This window comes from Anolis sagrei, chromosome 1 (assembly GCF_037176765.1).
Source record: "Anolis sagrei isolate rAnoSag1 chromosome 1, rAnoSag1.mat, whole genome shotgun sequence".
In the NCBI taxonomy this organism is placed as follows: Eukaryota; Metazoa; Chordata; class Lepidosauria; order Squamata; family Dactyloidae; genus Anolis; species Anolis sagrei.
This window is the reverse complement of record NC_090021.1, coordinates 309,732,762-309,757,361: the sequence shown is the minus strand read 5'-3', so window position 1 is coordinate 309,757,361 and position 24,600 is coordinate 309,732,762. Positions and strand designations below refer to the sequence as shown.

The 24,600-nt window shown below is 40.2% G+C and overlaps 1 protein-coding gene across 1 annotated transcript in view; it reads right to left on the bottom strand.

The window, feature by feature from the left end:
* Positions 1 to 4,901: 4,901 nt before the first annotated feature.
* TSHR (thyroid stimulating hormone receptor) overlaps positions 4,902 to 24,600 on the bottom strand; it is a 65,449-nt gene continuing 45,750 nt past the window's right edge. Inside the window, exons 6-10 of the mRNA XM_067462951.1 lie at positions 23,931 to 24,008; positions 22,100 to 22,168; positions 20,800 to 20,877; positions 7,549 to 7,737; positions 4,902 to 6,884 (exon numbers count right to left, since the gene is read on the bottom strand). Coding sequence (XP_067319052.1) covers positions 5,471 to 6,884; positions 7,549 to 7,737; positions 20,800 to 20,877; positions 22,100 to 22,168; positions 23,931 to 24,008 — 1,828 coding nt within the window. The 3' untranslated portion in view covers positions 4,902 to 5,470. The remainder of the gene's footprint in view (positions 6,885 to 7,548; positions 7,738 to 20,799; positions 20,878 to 22,099; positions 22,169 to 23,930; positions 24,009 to 24,600) is intronic.

Here is a 24,600-nt window from a genome sequence, read left to right as displayed (position 1 = left end):
AGATTTTTTCACATTCATCTTTAATTTCTTTACCATCTCTGTACACGTATATGATTTTTTCAGTGAACCTATAGAAATTAGTTTACATATGTTAAAAAGACTGACATGAAGATACAGCCTTTTCTGAAAATAAATTAACATAGATGGATTCCTACGTCAACTTACAATTCTAAGCAAGCACAAGATAACGTTCCTGTCCATTTAGTACAGAGTAAAACAAAATATTTTCAGATATGCCCACAATCAACAGTTCAAATGAACAAACCACTTGCATGAGCAGTAGCAGCAATTCACATGGAAGGACTCTGTTCATGACCAACATTTATCTTTACAGAATTGGAAAAAATATGCAAAAATAGCCAAGCTGGGCAGTATCAAAATCCATACTGGTGTGAAATTTTCATCAAACCATCTAAAGTGCACAAAAAGTGTGAAAACATTTATCTAATTAAATAAAATCTTATAAAAAGCAATTCAGAAAGAGGTGCAGAAAAATGCTTCCCACTTGCACCCCATTTTTGGTGAGCCAAAGAGTCTCTACAGAGAAGAAGTAAAACACTTTCTCTAAAATTGGGAATGTCAGCATAATTTTAGTGCTAGGTACTGCTATACCAATAATAACTTAGTTAAGTTACTTTTCTCTCCTTTTTTAAAAGGGTCTTTAAAAAACAACCCCAGATTGAAGATAATATGCAGCTGAACATTTCATCTGTCATGACTGGCATGTAGGTTCTGAGCAAGCAAGCAAAAACTCAGTTTCTGAATTGCTATAGACCTGTTGGTAAAGAATAAGACCACAGTTATTCAGGAACTGAGCTTCTGTCATGTTTTTTAGAAGCCAGGTGTTTGTGGTAGCCACTTACGCTATCACCAGAAAGTGATAACATCAAAAGAGCTGGCATGAAAACAAAGCATGTGCTAATACCAGATTTCACCGAATCTAGAATCATAGTATCATAGAGTTGGAAGAGACCTCATGGGCCATCCAGTCCAACCCCCTGCCAAGAAGCAGGAAAATTGCATTCAAAGCACCCTCCGAAAGATGGCCGTCCAGCCTCTGTTTAAAAGCTTCCAAGAAAGGAGCCACCACCACACTCCGGGGCAGAGAGTTCCACTGCTGAATGGTTCTCACAGTCAGGAAGTTCTTCCTAATGTTCAGATGGAATCTCCTTTATTGTAGTTTGAAGCCATTGTTCCGCGTCTTAATCTCCTAGTCTAAAATGCACTATTTTTCAAAAAATTGAGGTTCAAAAAAAACAATGACATTGATGTCCTAGAATCACTGGTTTGTTGTTACTGTTTTTAAAAGATGATCAGGAGTGGCAGCTGTGAGAGCGAGAGGGAACCCTCTTGTGCCACCACTAGCTCAGAGGTTTTTGTGTGTGTGTCGGGAGTGACTTGAGTGTAAGACTTGAATGACTTCTAGTGTAAGAGGCTTGACTGTCTGCAAGGATGTTACCCAGGGGATCTCCAGATGTTTTACCATCCTGTAGGAGATTTCTCTCATGTCCCCATATGAGAAGCTGGAGCTGACAGACAGGAGCTCACCATATTTGAACGACTGTCCTTTCAGTCAGCAGTCCTGCTGGTACAAGGGTTTAACCCATTGTGCCACCAGGGCTTCTACCAGCAGATTGTGTCCAATGTAGGAGGCAGAGAAGCTGGATCTTACTATGGCTGCTCAAACTTCTCTGATGAGGTCAAGGAGGGCAGACAAGAGAGGCATCATTGTACGTGTAGTATTCTGGGAGTTTACTCTATGAAAAATTGGATCCAGTACCAGAACCGGAACTAAGGTTACTTTCAGCCTCAAGACTTTGCTACAAACAGTATTACATCCATATAGAGGAGGAGCAGGTGGATCAACCAGATTAGTGTCCTCAACAGCCATGTTTGGGGAAAATGTCACAGGATGATGGCAATGGTAAAGAAGTTGTAATCAACTTCAGATGAGACAACTAGTGGGTTCGGATGCAGCAACAGGCACAGATGACAGAGGCAGCCAGAAAAGCAGAAACTATTGAAAATAATGGCAGTGGAGCTTAGGAAAACACCAGTGAAACTAAGGACCAAGGATGTGATCTAGAGGTCAGAAGTAAACACTCAGAATAGGTGCAGTATAACTGGAGGACATAAGCAAGAATGCAATGGAGGATTGAAATACTAAAAGTAGTTGTGTGAGTGGGAGACAGCAGAGATCTAGGCAAAGATACTACAGTTATAGCAGGTGGAGTGGTCCTCCAATGGAGGAAATGAACAGGGCTGGCTATCATCCCTAGGGTAACATGATAATCTGCATTACAAATAGTCTCAATAAAAATTTTGATGCCAGTGAGAAGGAGAGTAAATTTAATAAGATCTAGGAAGTTCATGCCAATAGGGTTTGTGACATCAGTAGTTCTGGTATGACCCCCCACTCACAATGGTACAATGAGCTACATATTGGTACAAAGAAGAGTGCATCTGATAGGAAGGAACTCATTCCTCAAAAAAAGCAAATCAATCCAAAGGTGACAATCCGTAGGGGAAGGATGCCAAAATGATCAGGAGTAGTGAGTTGGAGGAAAATAAGAGTGATAAGTTAAAGTAGGTGATCAGAAAACAGGCTGGGAATCAATGAATTGAACTGGAGACTGTTCCATAGACTGAGGTAGAAGTGGTTGCCGGCATGGTTAAATTGTCAGTACTAATGACTGGTAATACAGAAATTTGTTAAATGGATTTAGAAACTTTCAAAGAAGGCAATGCCAAGATTGTAGGGAGAATCATGCTGCTTCTTGTCTTTCATCTTGCAAGAATCCTAGACTTGAGAAATCTTTTCTTTCTTCCATCAGATGGGACTGAAAGCCATCTGAGCTATTGAGCTATTGAGACTGAAGAAGAACCCAGACCCTCTTCTGCTGTAGATTCTGCAGATATTGAGACTGAGGGATCTATCTGTGAAAGAGATAGATCCTCAAAACTGACAGCAGACCATACTGAAAAGGGATCCATATCTGAAGTTAACAATTCAGACAAACCAACAGTTGTCACAGTCAACATTTTCAAAAAAGGTTATAACATAGAGTTACATAACAAAGCACATGCCAAATGTAAAGGGTTATTTTGGATGGCTTGATCAGCAACCTTCAAGAACTGCTCCCAGCACTAAAATTTCAAGTGTAGGTTCTGTTATTCAGACACTGTGAAATGAAGTAGCAACAAATTGGTACTGCTGGATGACATATGATTCACCCTAGTAAAATAAACACTGTGAGTACCCATCAGGAAAGGGCAACTTGCTGCCACAATGGAAACCAGATTTAAAAAGGGCCTTATAGGCCAGAAAAGAACAGCTTAAAGTTAGAGAGAAATGAAACTACTCAGCAATACAGGCTGGATCTACATTGCCCTGTAATCCAGTTCCAGAATGTGAATTAACTGCATATCAGTCTACATTGCCCTATAATCCAAATAAATGTAGTTAATCCACATTCCAAAATTGGATTATAGGGTAGTGTAGATCCAACCACAAAGGGCAATCTGAATGGTAGACAGAGAGAAACTGAGGAGAGTAGTAGTGTTGGCAAGATGGATCATGTGTGGAAGAGAGGACAAATTAAGGCTTCTGCCAGGACTACCAAGTTCTAGAACTTGTCAATGGTGGCTTTGCCTATAATGAATACCATTTAACAGCTAAGCAAGACTTAGTGAGGTTGAAACTATGTTTTTATCCCCAAAAAGGCAGGATCTGTTGTGGGAGGAGCATCTCCTTTTAATCTTAGATCTAGTAAATTTCTCTGTCAGCAGCTTGCACATGATAGAGCCTTCAAAACCAGCACAATTTTTTCAGCAGTCACTTAAAGATGCATGCATTAAGGAATTGGTCATCCAGTTCCCATTTATAACGTCTCAGCTCATCAGCTGTGTCTTTTATATACAATACATAGTCCTGAACCGTTTGACCAGGTTGCATCCAAGCAGAAATTAATTGGCCCAGCAGTACAAGACATCTGTATGTTGTCAAGTTGGCTAATGCCGATTTAGGAGTTTTTCTATTCTTCTCAGAGTGCTACTGATCAAACAAGAAGCTGGGATTCTATCTAATACCATTGGATTTTTTCTCTCTCAATTTGCCAACAGCCATAAGGCCAGCACGAAGAAAAAGTTGTATTTAGGAATTATATTCTAAAACAGGAAAGTTACTCGGGGTGCCAATCGACTCTAGTTACATTCTAGGGGAAGAGAAGTGAGGAGAACCCATGGAAAGGAGAAAAGATGGAGAAATATCCCAGGTGTATCAACATGCATCACAAGGGGCCAGGATAGGTAGAGAGTGAGAATATATTTAGGTCACTCAAATTACTACAGCCCACTGTGAGGCATTCTTGATTCTTCAGTGCTAAGCATTGTTGCACTTCCAACATAAGACACATTTGCATGAGGCACAGAGACCACAAAGAAGAATATCTGGATCTTAACACCACCTTAAGACCACAGGATTTAGACCTCTTTTGGAATGGAAACTACCATGGTCACCCCACTAATTAAATTATACTCAGATTCAGAGAGAGAGAGAGAGAGAGAATATACTAAACAGCTGGTTCTCCTAGATCTCTGAGGATGCAAAGGCTTCCCTAAGATTGAAATACATGATATCAACCTTCAGTGGTTCTACCTGCTGCTCCCTAACAACTCTCAGTTCAACAGATACAGAAAAGTCAGTTGCATAAAGGGTTTATTGGATTTACCATAAATATCTAACGCCAAAAATTATGGCATACTTCTCTGGAAGTATTGCATACTTTTCCGGACCCAGAATACTGTGCTATTCTACCCCTTGACCGTTTTTGGGTACAAAGCATTGGCTGATGCTCAGCTTTTGGTCCACCAGCTTTTGATCCATTAATGGATACTCGGGTAAATTGTAATTGTTATTATAGTTATTTGGGACACAAAGTAACTAGTACACTAGGACCAGAATTGTTAGGGACATCAAAATGTGTAAATTTCCCTTACACATGCAGATGTTGTTTTCTGGGTCCTGTGGGGACTGATATTACCTACATCCCTCTGTATTCATTCATTCATTTATTTATTTTTACTGTACTCATACCCTGCCCTTCTCCCCCCAAAGGAGGACTTTGTAGCACCTAAAGACACCCATGTAGACAATTTAGCATATTGGAATTTCAGAATTCCTTATAAGGGATTTCAAACCGTACTGTTTTCTCCTGTCATGGGCAAAATGTCTCTGAATTTCTGTGAGAAATCATAGCAGGCGAATGCTAATGTTCTGCTTTGGGCTTGCTATAGGCACCTGACTGGATGAAACAGTTTCTGTTCTGATTCAATATGGGTCTTCTTATGTTCTTACAGCTAGATTTAAGGCACATAAAAATCAGAATACACAAAAACTAAAAACATTCTTATCAGCTACATATCTAAGCCAAGCTCCTATTGGTCTGATCATCGTTTACGCATCCAGCGTCTACAACACAGTCATCTTACTGTCTGGCATGGTCCCTTGACTATGCAGCATAACTGCTGGGTAGTAATTTCCAGATGAAGCAGGAGAATTGCTGTGAAGATGTGGGAGATTCTGACTCATCCCATGACTGCCCTTCTGACTATAGGAGCCACCGCTATTTTTGGGGGAGACCGTTTGGCCTCTGTAGACTTGAGCTTGGTGCTCACATAATCCAAACTTGCTAAGCAAAATGAAGACATCCCTTTGGAAAGCTTTGGTAAAGATAGCATAGAGGAATGGGTTAGCACAAGAGTTGAGTGGGTAAAACAAGACAAGCAGGATTTTTGAGTTACTGACAGTTATCAGGGGTTTGTTCATAATAGCAGATAAGGCATAGAAAGAGATTGGCGCCATACACAGGAAGTCAGTAAAAATCAGCACAGCCATCCTTTTGGCAATGATGGTGTCTTTGTCCCCTGACTTGTATTGAGGGTTCCGCACAGTAATATAGATTTTTACGTAACAAGCACAAATTACAACAAAAGCAATGATATTCAGCAGTAAAACAAATACAATGTAGGCTTGATCCAAGGGTGTTTCGGTGTCCATAGGAAGGCAGATACTGACTTTTCCATAGCTACTAATGCCAACCAATGGTAAAAGAGCAAGAAGGAAACATACCATCCAACCACCCAGCATGATAACAGAAGCATGCCAGAGGCGGATTTTCTTGTCCAAGCGCATGGCAAAAGTGATAGCATACCAACGCTCTAGGGTGATTACAGTCAAGGTGAAGACCGACAATTCACTACCAAAGACAGTGAAAAAGCCAGCAGCACTACAACCAGACCCAGTCTGCCAATCAATGGCATGGTTGTAGTACTCTGACCTAGTGTAAAGGTCCACTGAAGCAATCAGGAGAAGATATAATCCCATGCAGAAATCAGCAAAGGCTAAATTACACATCAGGAATCGTGGGACTGTCAACTTGTAATGGCTGGTGAGTAGAATAAAGAGAACGAAAGCATTGCCTACAATGGCCAGCAAGTTCACAAACCATACCACAATCCTTAGAAATTGGTAGCCCATTACATCTTCACATGGGTTGAATTCATCAGGTTCTGGAGTACAACTAATATCATCAGTACCTGAACAAAGAGTATATTCATAATGGTTGTCAAATGTTGCAATATTCTCCTCTTGAGGGTTCTTGAGCTCATGGCCGAAGCCATTGTCATGTTCTTCAAAAAAGACATAATAATGAGAATTTGCACGAACATCACTAAATTTGGAGGTCTCGTCATATACAGTATCAGTCCGATCTAAATAATCTTCCGCATAATCTTGGTAAAGCGGACCACTGAAGGCACCAGTAGATCTTCTCTGTCGGAAGTTATAATTGTTAGTTTGATTACACAGCAAGGACTCCAGAATTCTAAATAAATAAACACACAAAGAAGTGGAAATGGATTTAGGCAAAGCAAACGTAATAATGGGAAAGTATTTTTCAGGATCTAGGCTTAAACATATCATTCTTCAAAGCATGAAAAGCTCTGAGACCATGCTCTTTATCCATATTAGAACTCAAGAACATCTCTTATTATGCAAGCACATTGTAAGCGAATAATTGTTAACAATAAACTCTCAATTAATTGGCACCCATGGGGATTTGTAGATGCTAAGTCAATGTATTTTCTAGTTGCTTGAGAGTTTATATTAAAAATAAGCCTAATACTATACCCCTTACTATACTGTACCATATATCATATACTATATCATCTACCATAAACTCTGTATTGACTTGATATTAATATTGAAATGAAGTAATTAAAAGCAAATAAAGACATTCATATGGTTCAGACAGGCTGAGACCACAAGGATAAATGAAAACGGTGGATATGAATCTGTGAATAAGAAGGGCATACTAGCTCTAAATAATTATTTCATCAGTTGTACAATGCCTTGGAGAGCCTGGAAGCCTGAGACATGGCAAGAATTACTTTTTAAACAAACCAATAAACAAAAATGTCAAAGGCAATGGCTTATTAGATACCTAGGGCCCAGGCTATTTAGAATTTAGTCTAAATTGTAAGACTCACCCTTTTGATTTTTTCCAGTTCTTGAAAGCACAGCAGTGACTTGGGTATGAGAGAGCCGCATTTATCAGGTAAGGAAAAGTCTTTACTGGAGGCAATTTCTTAAGGGTCCAGGTATTTTCAGCTATCAATTCTTTAAGGTTTTCCAGCCCTCTTGCTGGAAGTTTAGTTATACCTGTCTGGGAGACATCGCTGATGATATTTTTAAAGAAAAATAAAGGATAATTGATTAGATCAAGTTTCCTTAAAGTGTTTCATGAATCATGAGTGTCACAGAACCACTCTGTCAAAATAAAATATCAGAACACAGAATGTCTAGACATACATACACATAACCTCAGGCTATGCATACTTGTGTTCTCTGTGCCTCTACCACCAGTTTTCTTACATTCAATATATTCTGCTATGGTGTGGTTGGAGATGCAGGTAGGAGACACCGAATTTATTCTTGCTGCAGAACCGCACTTAGGTGCTGCCTGGGTTCCTTTTTTCCTCCTCCAGCCAGGCAATGTGCCCCAGAGATACATCCCACCATCCCTCTTCTCTCTGCCAGTAATTAATCACTATAGTATGCCCTGGGGACAGAAGGGATGTAGCACTGGGGAACAGAGCATTACACTGAATCTGCACAGCATAAGATCTCAGACACTGTGTTATTATCTACCTGTCCATCTCACGTTTTTTTGAGCGTTCAACCCACTTTTAATAAAATTTATTTTATAAATCTTGAAACAAACCTGTCAGGTAGATTGGTACTGTTATTACCATACTGTATATGGAGGAAAAGATCCTAAATTATCTCATCATGGCACAAGTATCCACTGGCAGATTTATGCTATAGAAGCACATGGTCCCTGAATGGCGTATATTTGGAACAAATCAATTGTTACAAATATCTAGGCATTATGTTTTCTTCTGGTGCTTGGGCCAATCACTTTACTCATAGTTTACAAAGAGCAACAAAAGCTGCAGGTTCTATTTATAAGCTGTACCATCATAGATACCCAGGCAAAATTAGACCTGCCTTGGAAGTCTTTAAGACAAAATAATGCCAACACTTATATTTGGGGCTGAAATTCGGGGGCACAGCAATTTGGTCAGAATCGAAGCTTTCCAAGTTAAGCAGCTTTGCACCCTCCTGGGCCTTTCCAGAACAACACTGACGGCGGGAATAAGGGTGGAGCTAGGAATGTCCCCAGCAAATGGTCAAATCTTAATGAGACAATTCAATTATTGGTCAAAAATAAACTGGATGAATCCCAGTAGATTTCCTCGCCTATGTCTAGAGCAGTGGTTCTCAACCTGTGGGTCCCCAGGTGTTTTGGCCTACAACTTCCAGAAATCCCAGCCAGTTTACCAGCTGTTAGGAGTTCTGGGAGATGAAGGCCAAAATATCTGGGGACCCACAGGTTGAGAACCACTGGTCTAGAGGATCAAGTCCAGTGTGACCAAAGGTCATCATGGTTAGTGGTATAGTTGGCTAAAATCAGCCTGCCTTTACAATTTCTGAATGATCTAGGACCTTGGACAAAACAAGTGCTCGTGCAATGCACTCGAGATATCGATGCTCAATTGGACATAGCAAGCATAGGTAGGTCTTCTGCCACAAGGTTTTTAGCTTCCCACAAAATGGATATTCATTTAGAACACTATCTGACTTCTGTTACCCTTAAGAAGAATATATACACTAGTCCATTAACTGTCATAAAACATGTACACATATCTCAACCATGGAATGGCCATAAATGAAATGAAAAGGTACAGATCTCAAGGACTGTGCTATTTGTTTGCTAGCACTTCAGGAAGAGTATCTAGACGAGATTCAACTCAACCCCTCAATGACTTTTATTCAAAAAGCATTTTTTTCAGAATGTTGCCAATCCCAGGCCACATATTTCAAGGCACGATGTGCACTTTATACAGACCCGAAGAAAGCCCTGCCATGGTAAAATTGCATTCCTAACATTGAAGTATTCATATAGAAGATGTTACAAGGGGTCACATTTCTTTCAGTTTCTTTTCAAAAGCCTATGCATGTTAACTACTGCACAGAACACAGTATTATACAATATTTGTTGTTTAGAAAAGGCAAGAGGTGAAGGACCAATAAAATCTACCCAGCACCAGAAGACTGGAGTGTGCAATTCCAGCTTTGTTCTACCTTTGTGATAGGGTGCATACTTCTTTCAAATTCAGCATGAAGTCTTGGCATGGATTTTTAAGGTTCAAAATGATCTATAGTGCAGTTGCTTGAAGGACCAACTGTGACCATATCAGCTTACTTGGACTTTTTTCTTGGAAGACCTTCTTCTTCTCAACTAAGATCACAGGCTGTTAGAGCCTACTCAGAAAGTTACTCTTTACTACCCTTTAGACCAGTGGTTTCTAATCATGATCCGTGGACCACTAGTAGTCCTCAAGAATGAAAATATGGTGCATGCCCTCACCATTACTACATCACTGCCTCAAAACCACGAGGCAACAAGAGATACTGGTCTTGTGAAACCCTCTTATAGTGCTAAGCCAACAGGGATGTTGGGAGGGGAGAGACTGACTACCCACGACAGATTAGTACTACCACATCAGCTCTAGATTATTAAATATGGTTTTGCGTGGGTGAGCTGACAGTGATTACTGGGTGACATATGTTCTGTATCAGAAACTAGAGCTGATGTGGACTATACAATGGAATTTTCTGAATCAGCACTCAAAATAACCAAATTGCATCTAAAGTTGACCAAAAACCAATTCATAATGCTTTTGGTACTAATGTTGGAGAGTGGCCCCTAGTCAAAGTGGTCCCTGGTCAAGTGATCCCTGATCCAAAAAGGTTGGAGACCACTGCTTTAGACCAAATGCTTCAAAATCCAGAGGATGGAACAGTGCCATTTGGGTCTGCACTGAAGTTCCAGAGGACTTCTCAATATGGTAACTATTTGGAGAGAGCAGAAGTTATGCTGCAGCACTCTTGGACACCCTTTGGGTCTTTGAGGGATGTTGTTGCTGGTTTGGGGTCTATTTCAATGTTTAATGGAGCCTTCTAGATAATAACTTTATTTAAGTTAATAAAACCTGGCCCTTGGTACACATTTGGAAGCTTTTGTGGGATGGTCACTTAGGGTCCACTTCCTGTTTCCCAAGGGGACTTTCCCCTCCTATATTCCTTCTTGCAGTACTTTGTTACTTCCAAAAATCTGTGTCAGAGTATTTCCTTTCTGATTTTGAGTGGTCTGTGTGTTGCGGTGGTGGTGAGAAGCTACCCTTTTCCCCATTCCAGAAATTGTTCTGCCAGTGTCAGGAAATAATTGCATAAATTGCATAAATCCTTGTATGCTGACCCTCAAACAGATATTACATAACAGACACCGCCTTAAGTTTTATTGCTTTAAAATTGTGTAGGACTCTGAAAGTTCTCAAGTTGTTTCTTTCTTTTTTTCCTAAGGTCCTTTTATATTTGTATAAAATAATATCTTTTCTAAAATTTAACAGATGAGCAAAGCAGATGATACATTATTATGTATTTTCCTTTCCTATAAAGGCTGCAAGGCTAGTTCCAGCAATCTGAAGATCACCTGGGAAGGAATCCCACTGGAGCATTGCAGCGCACCCAAATACCTGGGACTCACTCTGGACCGTGCTCTTACCTACAAGAAGCACTGCCTGAACATCAAGCAAAAAGTGGGTGCTTGAAACAATATCATACGAAAGCTGACTGGCACAACCTGGGGATCACAACCAGATACAGTGAAGACATCTGCCCTTGCGCTGTGCTACTCTGCTGCTGAGTGTGCATGCCCAGTGTGGAACACATCTCACCATACTAAAACAGTGGATGTGGCTCTTAATGAGACATGCCGCATTATCACAGGGTGTCTGCGCCCTACACCACTGGAGAAATTACACTGCTTAGCCGGTATTGCACCACCTGACATCCGCCGGGAAGTAGCCGCCAATAATGAAAGGACCAAGGCACAGACATCTCCAGCTCACCCCCTGTTTGGATATCAGCCAGCACGCCAACGACTTAAATCTAGACATAGTTTTCTAAGATCTACAGAGACACACGCTGGAACACCTCAGCAAGCGAGAGTCCAAAAGTGACAAGCTCAAACCCAGCACTTCAACCAATGGCTGATACCAAATGAGAGACTCCCTCCTGGGCACACAGAAGACTGGGCGACTTGGAAGGCATTGAACAGACTGCGCTCTGGCACCACGAGATGCAGAGCCAACCTTCAGAAATGGGGCTACAAAGTAGAATCCTCGACATGCGAGTGTGGAGAAGAGCAAACCACTAACCACCTGCTGCAATGCAACCTGAGCCCTGCCACATGCACAATACAGTGTAGCTGCAGCCTAAGTCTACAAAAGTTGTATTGTCGAAGGCTTTCATGGCCGGAATCAGTGGGTTGTTGTAGGGTTTTCAGGCTATATGGCCATGTTCTAAAAGCATGGACATATAGCCTGAAGAATCTACAACAATCTACAAAATGTTATGCAAAAATCTCTTTCTCTCAGTCTCAAAATTGCTACAAGATCCCTTTGTATGTTGATATTCCAGGCTAAGATGGCTATGATTTTGAATTCTATCCTCACTGAAAGCACCTCACTTAGATGGTTACATTTTCTCACTCAGGATCTAGGTTTCTAGTAACACAACTAGAATAATAATCTAGAACCCTGGTGAATCCATTGTAATCACTTCTAATTGAATTTTTAAAAACTACTTCAGTGTTAATGTTTTGAATTATGCTATTTTGCTCAAAGTAAACAGATGACCCAATTCTTCAAGCTTGAGCACTATGAAAGCTGATATTTCCTTTCTCTCTCTCTGTAACATCCATAACCCTTTCCCACTTACTGAATAGTGTCCAAGGCCCCCATCACAACCATTCCCCGTTTCTTGGGGTGGAGGCAGAAAAAAAAAACCCCATATGGAATGATATCACCGCCAAGATTTGTCAGGCTCCTCCTGAAGACTCAGTGCCACTGTAATCGTTTCACATCTATACTCTATGAAATTTTATGGGTTGCTGAAAGTTGACAGGTGACTTGAAAGTACACATGGGGACATAGCCAGATATCTCCCATGATCCTGCCTATTCCTATGAAGGAGAAAATATCAGTGCAGAGAACGGGGAATTATTCTTCAGAGTCTTTCAGTAAGCTGGGAGAGTATATACTAGATTGCAGCCTACATCTACAAGGTGTTCACGCCATGTGACAGAAAACAGAGGGGAAACGTGATAGATCTCTTTAAATGCAGTGCAACCCCCTTATCTACAATACAGGCTGGCCCCAAGTTACAAACAAGATAGGTTGTGTAGGTTAGGCGAATTTGTATACGAGGATTGAATGAAAAGTAATGCCTCCACCTTCATAACTCCTCAACAGATGGCAGTACTGGTATGTGGCAGATACTGGCTTGTTCAGTAGACTCTCCTCTACAGTTCCATTTTGGCGGGAAGCCTTAGCATTGAACAGTTGTGTTGTTAAAGGGCAAAGTATGAAACCCCAATGCGACTTAAGCAACGTGCAGTCATTGATTTCTTGACAGCAGAAGGTGTCACCCCAAAGGAGATTAATCAGAGAATGCAAGCTGTTTATGGTGATTGTGTTGATGTGAGTACTGTGCGTCATTGGGCGAGAAAGTTTAAAGGTGTTGAGGTGAGAACATCTGACTTGCATGACAAACAAAGAGTTGGACATCCTGTGATAGCAACCACTGAATTTCACAAGCAAAAGGTTGATAGGTTGATTCAGGATGATGTTGTATTACTCATCACTCAGTGATAATCACAAGAACTTGTGGGTCACATTATTGCTTTGCTTGGCTATCGTAAGATCCGTGCATGATGGGTACCCAGGATGCTGACGCCTGAAATGAAAGCGCACAGATTTGAAACTTCAGAGACTGGATCTCACCACCATATTTCATCCTCCATACATTCCAGATTTAGAACTGTCTGACTTCCATCTGTTCCTGATAATGAAAGAAGATCTGCTGGGACATCATTATGCTTCTGATGAAGATGTTGAGAGAACTGTGAGACACTGGTTGCAGAAATTAGTACAAAGAAGTTTTATCAATTCATACCACAGCTAATTCTGATTTGTTTCAAAATACAACTCAGCAGTGCCTGGGAAGGTATCTGTGGAGGACAGGATTTCATGGATCTCCTTTTCCACAAGTGGTCACTGAAGATTATGGTGGACAGAGTACAATCTATTCACTTCCCCTGATTGTAGATACTGACTGGACACATTCTGTTGCCACAAGAAATCAGCAAATTGTCTTGGAAACATACTCCAGCCATTTAAAACTACTTTTTGGAGATCATTATACAAGGAAGCATTGAATAGCTTCTTGTGCAATGTTCAAATTAGACAGAAACGTACTAGTTATGCAAATATAAGTCACCAACAGGATTCAGGTCAACCAGTGTGTCAGAAAAAGAGAATGTCTCTCTTTCATACAAGCATTTATTACTCAGCAGTGTCACAAAAAGCTAGCCCTAATACATTCATTATGTGTATCCTGATTAAAAAAAATTAAAGCACACTTAAAAAAAGGAAATTATTCTAACTCATAAATCAATTAACTCTTCCTCCTGTAATCTATACATATAATAAAGAAGAGTGTTTGTTTGTATCGGACAGAGGTGCGGAGGGCGGAAGGTGTATGTGGCAGCGTTCTAATTGGCTGCCGCTGTGGTGCTATTTGCATATGGTCTCTGATTGGCCAGCTTCAATAGGAGCCCCTGGTGGAGAAGAGGGTTCATGGCAGAAACGGGGCATGACAGAAGGAAATTTGCATATGGTCTCTGATTGGCCAGCCTCAAATCCAACATTCCGAGATGAGAAAGAGAGGAAAGGAAAGGCCAAAGGGGGCTGGGTCAGAACACTACCAATACAGACCGAAATAGGCACACAGAGCCCCCATCACCCACTCTACATCCTACTGCAGTTTGGAGGACTATGAACCATGGAGATGGGACTTGCAGTACCACCACTCACATTCGGAGATCACTGTTAACCTTATCCAATGACTGATCAGGACCAAACTTCGCACAGAGACCTCTCATGACCCACTTTACGTCCTGGTGTGGTTTGGCTGGGGATGGACCGTGGATTATGGGACTTGCAGTACCATTGCTCATTCTTCAGACCACTGCAACCCTCATCCAATTACCAATAAATACCAAACTTGGCACACTGAGTCTCCATGACGCACTCTACATCCAGGTGCAGTTTGAAGGAGGATGCACCATGGACGATGGGACTTGCAATACCTGCACTCCCTTCCTAAGACCATTATAACTGCCAACAATGATGGATCAGGACCACAATTTACACAGAGAGCCTGCATAACTCACTCTACATCCTGGTGCGGTTTGGAAGAATTTGACAATGGATGATGGGACTTGCAGTCACTTCACTCACTTCCTGAAACCACTGAGACCCTCGCCAACGACTCATCAAGACTAAACTTGGCACATGGAGCTTCAATGACCCACTCTACATCCTGGAGCAGTTTGGAGGACGACAGACCATGGATGATGGGACTTCAAGTACCTCCACTACCCAAGACTGCTGCAGAACTCATCTAATGACAATCAAGACCAAAGTTGGCACACAGAGCCCCCATGACCCACTCTACCTCCTGCTGCAGTTTTGGAGAAGGGTGGACCATGGATGATGGAACTTCCAGTACCTTCACTCTCATTGTGAGACCTCTGCAAACCTCATCCAATGACGGATCAACACCAAACTTGGCACATAGACCTCTCATGACCCACTTTACGTCCTGGTGTTATTTGGAAAACTTTGGAGATGGATGATGGGACTTACAGTACCTTTGCTCACTTCCTGAGACCACTGAGACCCTCGCCAATGACTAATCAAGACTAAACTTGGCACATGGAGCACCAATGACCCACTCTACATCCTGGTGCAGTTTGGAGGAGGACAGACCATGGATGATGGGACTTCAAGTACCTCCACTCCCTTCCAAAGATTGCTGCAACCCTCTTCTAATGACCAATCAAGACCACACTTGGCACACAGAGCCCCCATGATCCACTCTACATCCTGCTGCAATTTGAAAGGGGATGGACTTTGGATGATGGGACTTGCAATACCTTCACTCACTTACTGACACCACTGCCACCCTCATCTAATGACTGATAAAGACCAAACTTGGCACACAGAGCCCCCATGACCCACTCTATATCCTGCTGCTGTTTGTAGGAGGATGGCCCATGGATGATGGGACTTCAAGTACCTTCACTCACTTCCTGAAAATAATGCTGCCATTATCCAAAGACCAATAAAGACCAAACTTGGCATACGGAACCGCCATAACCCACTTTCTCTAATAACCCGGGCGACGCCGGGTCCCCAAGCTAGTAGTTATATAAAGGCAGGAAACACAATGACATATTGCCCTGAATTGCTGTTTACTTTAGTTCTCAATGCTAAGCTTGGTTGGGGTGGGGGGGGGGGGGCACTCAAATAAAATGCACAATTTATCTTTGCCACTTTTCATATTTAATAATCTTGTACTTTGCATTTTCCTTGCAAAGCCATATACTTTGTGAGGCAATTTAATAATATGAACCTTCACCTTCATCGCAGACATAAATACTAATATCTAGATAATTCAGTTGCCAGAAATGACTTCATTGCGGTTTCTCTAATTTGATGTTGAATATTTTTCAGATATTCTCTGAAAGTTCATGCGTTTAGAAAAACATCTGATACCTCTATTAGACACCCAATTGCATTTGATTTTGATATCTATCATCTCATAGTTATGTTTGGCATTTTTAACACACACTACCCATGACAGCAAGTGACAGTTTACTGTGTTTCTATGTAAAACTATGAATGTCACACTCTCAAATTTTGGTATTCACTGTTTTCATCTTATAGATTGAGGCACTGAATATTCATTCAGCAACATGTTGTTGTGTAGAGGCAGCAATTGGGATCATACTCACTCCCAAGTCTCCATACATTCAACAGAAGATGATAGCTCAGAGATTGCATGCAAGTATAGCTGTAAATGTCTGCACAGCAAAGGATCCAAAGTCTTGACCTTCAACCTGGCTTGAAATACATCTACGAACACAACACATTAATCTTATATTCAGTTCTTATGAAAAAAATATGTATCAAGGTGCAGAGCAAAAATTCTCCAACAGGAGATCAGAAAGCCAGAGTCTGTTTAATTCTTTTAAATCTATTGGACTATTTAATTATATGGTTAGCAAAGTGGATTTGTTGCTCAACCTGTAAGAATCATAGCCTATAGAATGATAGAGTTGGAAGAGACCTCGTGGGCAATCCAGTCCAACCCCCTGCCAGGAAGCAGGAAAATTGTGTTCAAAGCACCCCCAACAGATGGCTATCCAGCCTCTGTTTAAAAGCCTCCATAGAAGGAGCCTCCACCACACAGTGGACACAGAGTTCCACTGTTGAACAGCTCTCACCGTCAGGAAGTTCTTCCTAATGTTCAGGTGGAATCTCCTTTCCTGTAGTTTGAAGCCATTCCTCCGCGTCCTAGTCTCCAGGGTAGTAGAAAACAAGCAGGAAAATTGCATTCAAACCACTATATATGAGTGCTTCTTATCCTTGTATTTTTCTGAGTTAGTTGTAGCCAATTGAGGAGGCAAATGAAGTCTCCTTGGGGAAGACTATTTCAAAATCTGGAAAATACTGCATCTAAATTCTTGTTAACATTGGATAACAGCAACCATTACTATTGTGCCTGAGTTTGGAACAGCACATACTACAAAAGATGATCAAATTATGAACCTCATTTGTTTTTGCTCAGTTTGTCCAGGACTTCACTTCTTTTGCTTGGAACTTAGGCAGCTGCGCTGGTTGACACAGCTGCTAAATTATGCTTCTTTGGGCTTCTGAATTCAAGCCAAACTCTCATTATATGAAGAGGACTGAGTGAGTGTGTAATCATTCCTCAAACTGGAGGATGATTTTTGATTAGGTTCTCATTGCTGCCTTAATTGCAAAAAGGAGCTGTTAATAGTGTTTACTTTGCCCTTTAGAAAATATGTGAGCGATTGCAGCTAATTCAAAAGCCAGTATTCTATTGTTAATTTCCACTAGAGTACTAAATCAATAGGATTTGCAGGATATGCAGGTTGATCATCTAAATCAATAGGATTTGCAACATATGCAGGTTGATCATCTCTTATCCAGAATTATCCTTATCTGAACGACTTCAAAATTCAAACTTATTTGTGTGAGTGGTTGAGATAGACCTTTACTTTCTGATATTTCAGTGTGTACAAATGTTGTTTTGTGTACAAAACTATTTTAAAATATTGTATAAAATTACCTTCAAACTATGTCTACAAAGTGTATATGAAATATAAATGAAGATTATTTTTTAGACCTCGGTCCCATCTCCAAGGTATGCCAAAATCTAGAAGAAAATCCAAAATCCCAAATACTTCTGTTCCTGATCATTTTGGATATACTCTGTGATTTATAATTAAGCACATGATTCAATGCATCTATTCTAGTTGGGATTTCAAACTACAGTCTTTCTTTTGCCTAACGGAACAGTGGCTTCTCATCATCGCTGAGTAACAATACATACAAACTTACACAGTTCCCTTAAGGTTGATGCTTTAAAGGATGCTTTAAAGGAGCCAACATTAAGTCTCACATCACCAGCATGAAGCGAAGTGTCTATGGTTTACAATTACCTGAAATATTCGAGACAGCACTCATGAATTAGATTTGGATCCCGGGCTTTAGAAATGACCATTAGAAATACTTAGAGATCAGTTAGTATAAATGTATTTGATTTCATAGAATCATAAAGTAGGAAGACAGTACAAGGGCCATCCAGACCAACCCTCTGTCATGCAGGAACACACAATAAAAACACTCCCAACAGTTGGCCATCCAACCTTTGCTTAAAAGCCTCCAGAGAAGGAGATTCTGCCACACTCCCAGGCAACATATTCATCTGCTAAACAGCTCAAACTCCAAGGAAGGTTTTCCTAATGTTTAGGTGGAATCCCTTTTTCTACAATTTGAATCCATTGCTCTGTGTCTTAGGCCCCTTTCTACACTGCTATACAAAATCCAGATTATCTGCTTTGAACTGGATTATATGGCAGTGTGGCTTCAGGGTTAGTGTGAACAGCTGGGGCAGTTCCACACAGGCCAGTGACACCATCCCCTATTCTCTGTGCATCTATTGATAAAGAGAACTCCTAGCCATTGCCCACACAACCTAGGGAAATGAAGGAGATCACCTCCCTCCTCTTCTCATGTCGCATGGGAACTTTTTCTGATGTCAGCAAAGACTTCTGGCAATGGCCAAGACCTCCCCCAACTACCGTGGAGTCAAAAACTCCAACTTCTTTGGAATGAATGAGAAGGCAAGGCAATATAAGATTATAAGGAATAAGCATTAATTACATCTGCTTAATCATGTTTAATAAAAATACTTGTTTTCGGTAGAGAAGGTCAGCAGTCCGGCTTCTAACTAGAGTTAATTATAGGGTGCACACGATGCCCCTACTGAAGGAGCTCCACTGGTTGCCAATATGTTTCTGGTCCCAATTCAAGGTGCAGGTTATGACCTACAAAGCCCTAAACGGTTCGGGCCCTGTCTATCTTTATCGCATCTCCCCCTATGAACCAGGATGGACTCTAAGATCTTCTAGGGAGACCCTCCTCTCACTTCCACCACCATCACAAGCATGGTTGGTGGCAATGAGGGAGAGGGCCTTCTCTGTGGTGGTCCCCTGACTTTGGAACTCCCTCCCCAGGGAGATTAGGCAGGCCCCCACACTGTCCTCCTTTTGTAGGGATTTGAAAACCTGGATGTTCCAGCACGTTTTTGAGAATGATTAGTCCCTAGGCCTAGTTCCCAGGTACCCAGCTAGCACTCTGTCCTGCACTTCATCCACTTCTCCGGTCCTATGAATTCCTCTTTGTACTATCCAATGCCCAGCCCTTTTATAGTTGGCCACATCAAATTGTAACTCTTGCCATTCGTTTTGTTGAACTTCTATTGAAGGAGCTACAATGAAATGGCTTTTTAATATTTTTATCTTTAGTGTGTTTTAACAGAATTTGATTAATTGTATGATGCTTTTAGTTGTTATTTTGTCTGTTAAGTTGTGTTCTATTGTTGAATGTGTTTATCTTGATGTAATTGTCAGTATGGTTTCTTTCCGGCAATTGAATGTTTGCCTTACATGTTGGAAGCCAACCTAAGTCCCTTTGGGGAGATTGGGTGGTATACAAATAATGTTTTTTTGTTATAATTATAAAATTACCCCAACCCAATATGTTTTTAGTAAAATAAATGGGGGGGGGGGGAGGAATCTGAGGCATGGTGTGGTTCTGCAAGGGAACTAATATGGTGCCATGTCATTCATACTCCTGCTATAACCAGTATTTTTAGAAAGGTTGTATTGGGTATTCATTTCAACGTCTGACTATAATACCTTGGTCCAATAGTACCAGCAGTTTGGCTAACATTACTATTCAGTCTACGTTTGAAAAATCTGACTACACAGAGCATATAGAGATACCCCAATTCTAGACCTCATGCAGATATCATTCACAGATTTATCTTGACAGCAACCTTGACGAATATATAATTTATGTCACTACTTCAAGTCAAGAGCTGGGATGACAGAGACAATGCTCATTGCATCAACATCTTTATTAGGCCACTTGACATGTTTGCTGTTTTTGCCATTCCAATAGGATGTGGCTTTGTCCAACCAAATGGACATAGGAAGATGGAACTCTTTGAGCATTCAGTAATGTTTTGAAATATGCATGAAAACACCAACTCTTCATGGACACTTGGTATATAATCACCTGTTACCAATAATGCTATGGATTTTGAAGAGGCACAAATACAGGGCAAAAGGCAGAAATGTGTCAAGAGGAAGGCATATCAAGCAAACCCTTATCATGACCACCTTCCATATGGAAATCTATGACCACAATGTGAAATATTGTGTGGATCTATCATAGGTTTTCACAGGCATTTACAAACCCACTGCCAAGACTCTACTTCTGCAAGACAATCACAGTCAATCACAAGTGATCACCCATGATAGTTTTATTTCTTTCTCATTTCTTCATTTGTTCATAAAATCATTTTTTTTATTTTGCATGCTGATTAGACCCTTACAAACACAAACACAAATCCCATTTAATAACAATGCATCTTCCCCACCTACTACTCACAATAGACTTGGACCACTCTGAACACCCAAAAATGCATCTTCATGAATAGCACTTAAATATTTGTTCTTATTCAGGTGCCTGAAGGAAGAAAAAGGAATAATTAGCTAGTTATAATATTCCAAATTCTAATAGATTTCATAGTGTAGGCTCAACAGTTACTAAAAATGTAGCTAAGTCTGTCTGGATATGAGGTCCACTTTATAAATTGCATGTGGAATGTAAATTATAATTATAATGTAATTCTGATATATTATAATATAAAGTAAAGGTTTCCCCTTGACATTATGTCTAATCGTGTCAGACTCTGGGGGGTGGTGCTCATCTCCATTCCTAAGCCAAAGAGCAGTGTCTGTAGACACTTCCAATGTCATGTGGGATCAGCATGACTACATGGAGCACCATTACCTTCCCGTTAGAGTGGTACCTATTGAACTACTCACATTTGCATGTTTTTAACTGCTGGGTTGGCAGAAGCTGGGGCTAACAGTGGGAGCTAACCCGCTCCCTGGATTCAAACCACCGACATTTTGGTCAGCAAGTTCAGCAGCACAGCAATTTAACCCACTGTGCCACAGGGGGGGTCCTATATTACAATATATCATGTACTATATATTCAATATAAAATATGGTATACATGACCATTACAAGTTTATTTTTGAAAGAAAAGAAAGGCAGAAAGTTTCCATATGAAACACCTGCTTTCTAAGTATGTATTGTATTATCCCAGAAATTGAAAACATATGTATGATCTTCCAGATTTTTGGAGAAAATATTTTTATCTTCTGGAAAGTCAGTCTGAGCTCAAGTGTTTATACTTATAATGAAATGAATCAACTGTCCAGCAAACTGTGATTTGTTGCTTATATTTCTTGCACAATTTGTTAAAAACTACAATTGTCTCTATAATTTCCAGTTAATGCTTAAGATTAAAGTGAGGAAGCCAAACCCACCCTGGTTTAAACCGGAAAACTGGGGAATTATTATTATTATTATTATTATTATTTAAAATTCATGTTTAAAAACTGTCTGGGCAGGTCTGCTGGAAGAGATCGGTATATAGATGGTTTTTAAATTCTGACAGCTCATTTAGCTGTTGGAGCTCTTCCAGCAGGTCTTTCCACAGTTTTGGGGCGGCCAGTGAAAAAGTCCTCTGGGTGACAGTCACCAATCAGGTTCTGGCTGGTTGGAATAACTGCCTCCTGCAGGACCTAAGTATTTAGGGTATATTGTACAGGAGAAGGCTCTCTATGATTGTATAATTCTAAGTAATCCATAATGTCAATTATGATTATTTACTTACAAAGAATCTAACTTTGTTCCATTGAACGCATAGGCTTCTATTCTGGTGAAACCATTATTGTAGAGTTTTCTGTAGATAAAACAAAAATTACACCATTAGTAGTTGGTTAGATATAAATTGTTATGTTTTGACATTAATAATAGCTAAGAATTATTATATTCTTAGTTTAATACTGCAAGTGATTTTTTTTTTGTCATCTGGCACAGTATTTTATTATTGAGAGCCAATGTGGTGTATTGGTTATGGATTATGTCTCTGGAGACCAGGGTTTGAATTCTCATTCAGTCATGAAACTCTACTGGGTGGCCCTGAATGAATTACACCATCTCAGTTTGAGAGGAAGACAAAGGCAAAACACTCAGAACAAATCTTGTTAATAGGGCAGCCTTAAACTGGAAATGACCCAAATGCACACAAAATTCTATTATACATTTAACCAGCAATTATATGGAAAACTAGCTGTGCCCTGCCACGCGTTGCTGTGGCCTATAGTAAAACTTATCAAAGTTGAGGTAGCTATCTGGACTATTATGAAAGAGAGGTGCAGCACCCTTTAAATAATCATTTAAAGATGCAAAAAAGATTAATGCTAAATTCAAAAAGTGAAAGGTGAAAAATGTATATGATCTGAAGAGAAACTAGAGGAAATGAATTTAGCTTTAGATAAAACAACCACATTGGAGGAATTAGGTGGGGCTATTGATAAGGCTAAAATAAATAAAGCTCCTGGGCCAGATGGGTTTTCAGCTAAGTATAAGGAATATAAAGAAGAATTGGCCCCAATCATACTATCAGTAATAAACAAACTGCTGCAGATAGGTGAGATTCCAGACTCTTGGGTGGAGGCAAATATAATTCTCAGATTAAACCAGGATAGTGAGGCGGAACAAGTGAAAAACTATAGGACAATCTCATTACTAAACTGTGATTATAAACTATTTGCAGAGATTTTAGCGAACAGATTAAAAAAAATCTGGTTAAGTAGGCTTCCTACCAGACAGTAGTTAAATCAGAATGTGAGAACTATTTTAAATGTAATGGAGGTAGCTAAACAAGATCCAAACAGAGAGATTGCATTGTTATTTTTTAATGCTGAGAAAGCATTTGATAATTTTCACTGGGAACTTATGAAAAAAGTCATGTCCCAATATGAACAATTTAGAAATTTAGAAATGTGGTGGGTGCATTATATATTTCCATGCACTTTGAAAACAGAGTCTCATGGGGATCCCATGGAGGTCATCATATGACATAAGGGCACTCCTGGTAGGACTCCATGTGTCTCTGTTTCATCAGCACATGGAAATGGAGCCAGAGGTCCATCTTCAGGAGTCAGGTCTTACCCGACTCCAAACCTGAGAAAGCAGGGAAAAAAGGGTAAAAGATGGGGAAAGGATGTGGGATGGTTAGATATCCCAGAAGATGGGGAAAGACAGTAGGAAACGGGGAAAGGCAGTTCCCTTCGTTTTCCCCTGCTTTCCTCCTACTCATATGATAAGATCTTAAGAAAGCTTCAAAGCATTAAGTAACCAAAGTGAGAGAAGTAGATTAGTAAACATTTATTTTTAAAAAATAGGATTCTGAAATCTCTAAGAGAGGAAAAAAGGTAAGGAAAACCTCAGTGTTCATACTACCTCAATGTTTTTTTGTGCTGTGTTAAAATTCTTAAACACATAATCATGGTTACATTTTTGGAAAAAAGGATGGCACACAGGTATTTGAATTATCTATGTTAACTCTTCACTTATCAGCTATTTTTAAATGTTCATTAAGGTTAAACTTCATGATAGAGGCAACAAATGAGTGCAGAAAGTGTGGTGGACCAACATACATCATAAGGGATTCATTGCATAGCCCACGAAATGCATTTGCGGGTACTGAACTCATGGATGGATTATCAGCAATTTCCCTGTGAAAAAAGATGGAAAAGCTTTAGTAGTACAATAAAACAATACAATTTCAACATAATTCTGATACATCTGCATCTATCCACACAGTATTTATATATGTAGGAAGCAATATGTCTTAACATGTATTGACTTTTGGAAAATATATATAACGAAACACTATCACACTAGTGTATAAACCGTATTATTGCTGTTTTATTACTTGTATTCTTACCACCACCACTGCTAGTATTTTAGCAACTGAAAGGAATCTTTGGCTAGGTCATCCCAAATTATTTTGCTGGAATTCCATCTTAGCATCCATTGGGTGATACAAACTGGATCCCATGGAAGGCCATGGAAGTTGGTTGCTCGTGTGTTGGGGGAGCTGTTAATCTTCTCCAGATTTTGGACAGTTTTAAAAGATGTACACCTGTTTGGGACCATGTTCCTGTACCATGGAAAGTTCCTATATATCTGAAGTAATACCTGTAGTGGAAGCACTTAACCAGGCATGGGAAACATTAACTACCAAGGCTTCAATAGCAGACTACTGAAGCCTTATCTCCCTACATTTGCGGTTTTGCCTTTTGGGAATTTGATTAATCAAAGAAC